This window comes from Opisthorchis viverrini (assembly GCF_000715545.1).
Source record: "Opisthorchis viverrini unplaced genomic scaffold opera_v5_50, whole genome shotgun sequence".
Classification (NCBI taxonomy): Eukaryota; Metazoa; Platyhelminthes; class Trematoda; order Opisthorchiida; family Opisthorchiidae; genus Opisthorchis; species Opisthorchis viverrini.
The window spans coordinates 1,189,910-1,195,116 of NW_008751706.1; the positions used below are offsets into that span (position 1 = coordinate 1,189,910).

Below are 5,207 nucleotides of genomic sequence, written 5' to 3' on the forward strand. Positions count from 1 at the left end.
AGTATCCCATTCCTCGTGCTTCCGCCGGATGGTATGGCAGCTAGGCACCGAAAGAGTGTCACAACTTTTTATCACTAAAAACAGCACTTACTACCTCCGTCCATGAGGTTCAAAGTTTAAATAAATAAATAATAATCGTTCAGCTGTAGCACCCTTCCGGTGCCTAAATGCCATGCAACACGAAGGAAGCACGAGGGCTGGGATACTGTCAGGTTGCTCAAGCTTAGACAGGGGAAGTCGAGAGGCAGAGGTCGGGATCGAACCACGGAACTTTCGGTCAATAAATTCGCGTTCTAACTACTTGGGCCATCTCGCCCCAAGTTCAAAGTTTACACAAACAGCTCTCAATAAGGGCAGTTGACATGTTTGGCTAGACTGAAAAGTTCCAGCTAGTATATGACACCCGACAGACGATATCATGTACAGCAGTGAAGTTCGCGTTGCCGCAAATAACTACGATGGTATTGGTGGTCTAGAGTGCTGGGTAAGGCCACAGGACAGGGCAATAGCCCCAAACGAAATGCACACCGTACGATGCCGGTGAAGATCACAAGACTACAAAGGTGGCCCAGAGTTCTCAGGAAAAAGCAACCAGAAAACGAACCCGCCAAAACACACACGAGCTATTCAAACTTACAAGTCCACCCACGGACATATACCTGTGCAATGAACACAAATACGAGTCAGTGGCACTTTCAGGGTCAGCACGCTTGAACAGCTCCTGCGCCGCGTTCAACCGTCCGCCGGCCAACAAACGTTTGGTTCCTTCAAGAGCACGAGTGCGCGTGGACGAATCAATTGGCATGGGAAGACGGCTAAGAAGCTGGAAACAAAAGAAACCAATTAAGGAATTTGGCGCTATGTGGAGTGTGATTAGAAAGTTCATAGACCAACGCTGTTTTGATTTCTAAATCCTCCCAGAAAAGGTTCATCATCAACACCAACGACAGCAGTAGACCAGTAAAACATAATAAGTGTCATGCAATCATGTTGGAAAAAGCCTTAGGGATGAAAGAGAGGGGGTAGGTACCTATTACGAGGACGCCCTTGTTTATAAGAAAAATTGCCAAGAATAAGGTGTGCATATCTTTGAACAGTGTTGAAATGAACTTATCCTAGCATCATGTCAAATTAGGGTGCCATCAGCGGAAGTGACCCAGCGTTGTTCGTGCACCTTTACTGATACAGGGTTAGCGTACGACAGGCGAAGGTTACCTACGCAGTACGGCTAGGAAATGACAAAGTACATGCCATGGGGACCAGGTCCATGCCGTTTCCTGTGACGTTTGTAACCACTTACAAGCTCTAACCAGAAAAGAGCCATGTGCCCACAACACGTTACCAAGTCATGACCTGTCTCCGTGAACCTTGCGCTAAGAACCGCTTAAAACGGAAAACACCGCATATGTAGTACACACCTCAACAGGTGTACGACAGGATTACTACTGTGCTATTCAGACCAAGCGGTAAATATAGTTTCTGAATTACAGTGCGATCGCCCTGCTAGAGATGATCGCCGGAGACTTGTCTCTGACTACTCGATTGCCCATATCTGGGTCTGGGGTGGTCTGAAGGTGTATCAGTTCTTGTGAGAGCACTGAAAACTCAAAGAAAATTGCCCAGCTGGGACATCTTTCACAGTGGATAGCTGCCATCAATCCAACTAAAGCAGCCTGCTCAGTAGAAATCGAAAGGCCCGGGGTTGATTAGAGTCGTGGACGATTTGGCGAGGATCTCGAATTCCAGCCACTAAGCTGACCCAAGATGTATGACAACTAGGCACAGCACCATAACCTTAATCTTAGCTTTTTTGTCACGAGTCGTCGGCCTTCGGTGACAACCAACCAGTAACCCCGCACTCTGTACGTCAGCAACTATAATAGACATGCACTTTCCAATTACTCCCGCTCTCTCCAATCTCAGTACAAGACGGAAACCCTGTTGTCAATAGTTTACGGATATCAGACCTTGGCGAATTCCTGAAGATTCTAGCGCCACCTTGTGGAACATTCTCTGATCGCTCTAAAAAATGTGGTTTGTCTCTAAAACGGGTTGTCTGAAGCTACCATGTCTTTTAGTACGCTATAATGAACGGAGCAGGAAGCCAGAGTTGCACAGAGTTGCACCACCGTTCAGCAAGACACAACATCCATTGAGCGTACTTGATCTCAAACGGGTTCAGTGCATGCAGAGCAATATATCAAGTAGAGAAATTGCATCAATGCTACATGCAAGAAACCAGTTGGATAAGGAACCGAGACAATCAATGTTAGTTCTGAAACGTCGCAGGAAAGAATGAGAACAGAGGATATCAGTACTCACTTCGGCACAGGTCCCGTCAGGCTGAGGTTCCGCACAAATTAAGCGGACGTACAACCGAATGATAAACGAGGGAGGGAAACCATCGGATGTGGCAAAATGGGGTTTTCTGCGGGAAGCAAGATACTCCCAGGCTTCGTTCAAGGTAGACAGCAGCTCGGATCGTTTGCCAAGTTCAGCGTAGGCGGAAAGTATGCCTTCATAACCCTGGAGTGATGGCCACAGACCCAATCGGGCCATTATTTCTTTTGTAGAGGCCACTTCTTCTGGGCATCTGGAGCACAAAAACGTTGGCAGAAAACTACGGTCAATAAATGTGTAGGTGTACATTGGGAAACCGAACTCAAAGCAGACACTGTGATGAATGCAACGATCCTCTAACAAACCTCCTGAGGGAAGGACAACCCTGTAAGAAGTTGCAATAGTATTTCTCATCAGCTGAGATTCAAGACGCAATCCTCAAAAAAAGAAGCTCCTCTTAGGAGAGATGAAATATTCGTAAAGGTTTCCCTCCGAAGAAATTACTCACACATAAATGACCGCCTTGGGAAGACTACTCGTGGAGACAGATCGAAAGTTTCCAGGAAGCTATCTCTGTTCGGTGATGATTCCGGAGGGAGGAAACCAAAAAACAGAATGCGTTACACTAAAACTTCCCAAGAAAGGACACATACTGACAGACAGACCCTCACAACAAGTACCAGAGGGATTCGCAGGAGAAATCCCATGAGTAAACGCCACCCAGATAGAGTTAAGTTGGTGATCAATTTAGTCAGTATTCCCGCAACAAGGGTCACTACAACGTGGCCTGATGTCCCTCTAATGCCTACTCAAAGTACATGAACGCAGAGTAACAAGGTAGCCCACAAGGCGAGGCTAAAATAAGCCTACACTCTGAAAAAAAAAGTTCAGCTGTAGCTACCTTTCAGTGCATTAGTACCGTGCACCCCGAGGGAAGTATGGAGCTCAGATACAGTCAGGCTTTACAAGTCTGGACAGCAGTCGGGATGCCGCGAAGACCATTGTTCATTGGGATTCGATCAACCACAGAGATTTTAGACTTGGGAATGAGTGCAACCTCCCAATCCGCAGATGCCACCAGCCAATGTGCCAGAATCAGCAGGTACCAGAAGAGTGAAGTGTGAGACACTTGAGTTTGGCTTGCGGTGAATGACCGAAGTAGGGTTATGTACGCGTTTCGAAGACACAGCATACATCGACACACGGGGAAAGCAAGTATTCATGTTGTTCAGTTTGACACTGAAGGTTGCGACGCAGATCAGGTACTTGCAGTTAGGTGGGGAGGGGTTATTTTGGTTTATTTTATTGAGCAATAGTTTACGCACGGAACAATGTTTGGGACATTGGCAGATGGGGTGACTGTAGTGCGCATTTTGATGGGTGAGAGGTTATGAATGGTGATCGGCGAACGAAGAGCGATTGCCCAGGCCGAGAGAGAGGTCGTTTGTTGATAAGCACTTCACACTTGCTACGAGGGAGCAAACATGAATCATGCTTCGAGACGGGTCAATCGATGTGGTAAATAGGTATGTCTACCTGAACAGTTACATATGTTCCAGTAGAGTGACTGCCTACGGGCAACTTCTGTGAAATAGTCTCACAAGCGGCAGGTTGATAGACGTCTGTTTATCGTGTCTGCCTATGCCCCAACTGACTGTAGCTCTGACGCCGTCAAAGACAGGTTTACCGACACCCTGAATGCCCTTCTGCGGCGAGCCAAAAGCTCAGACATTGTGGTGGTTGCCGGAGATATGAATGCGCATGTGGGCAGGCTTAGTGCATCTGAGACTCAATTGGGAGGTCGACATAGACTGGACTCGGTACGTACGGACAATGAGGAACGATTGCTTCAGCTGTGTGCTGATCGCAGGCTGTTTTTATGCAGTACTAACTTCCGAAATAGCCGAAGTCGTCTGGCCACTTGGTGTCCTCCAACAACAGGTCGGCGACAAATTCAAATCGATCACTGCCATCAGTTACCGATGGCGCGGATCCATAACTGACTGCCGGTCGTTTTGGAACACATTTGTGGACTCCGACCGCAGTCGTCCGGAGTCGCTTCGCCCTACGTTTCCCGGGGTCGTGTAAGTTTCGGAGAAATCGCATGGCAACTGAAAGACTGGCAGATCCGGATGTCAGACAAACTTACAAGAATCATCTTCTAGAGTCTCTTCCAAATGCTCCACCATCAGACGTGAACTCATACTGGGACGAGATTGCCACCGCTTTGCACAGTACTGGGAATTTTGCCTGCGGCACGACCCAACCAGGCGCATCCAAGCACTGGATAGCAGACCGAATGATGGCACTACTTAAATCTCCAAGAAATATCCCAGCCGAACCCGAACATAACCCGACGCGAGGAGTTATCAGACGCCAACTGAAAGTGAGCTTACGATCCGACCGTGAAATATGGTGAACACAGAAAGCCAAAGAAATGGAAGAGGCTGAAAAAGCCGGTAATGGCCGAAGATTGTTTCAGTTGATCTGTGCGAGTGAGTGAAACCACCAAGCATCAGAATGGAACGACCATCTCGAATAAGGAAGAACGCCCTTGACCGATGGGCTGAATATTCCGAACAACAACTGTCGTGGCCACCATCCGGCACTCATCTACAGCCCACAGGTGAAGTAGAACCCTGGACGGTGAACGTGGAACCACCTACGGCCTCGGAGGTTTACGACTGCATATGTTCTCTCAGGCGCTACCGAGCTCCTGGTCCGGATGACCTTCCACCCGCACTGTTCAAAGACGGGGGTAAAGTTTTCAGTCAGCGCTTGTTCGATCTATTTGCTTGCATTTGGGAAACCGAGTCTGTCCCAGACAACTGGGGTGAATCGGTGATAGTGCCCGTTTTCAAAAAAAA

At 47.9% G+C, this 5,207-nt stretch overlaps 1 protein-coding gene across 1 annotated transcript in view; it reads right to left on the reverse strand.

Moving 5' to 3' along the window:
• The window catches only part of T265_03486 (hypothetical protein), a gene marked incomplete at both ends in the record, with an annotated part of 73,066 nt that overhangs the window by 54,678 nt on the left and 13,181 nt on the right, over positions 1-5,207 (reverse strand). The window contains 2 exons of the mRNA XM_009167986.1: positions 638-823; positions 2,323-2,593. Of these exons, the coding sequence (XP_009166250.1) occupies positions 638-823; positions 2,323-2,593 (457 nt within the window). The remainder of the gene's footprint in view (positions 1-637; positions 824-2,322; positions 2,594-5,207) is intronic.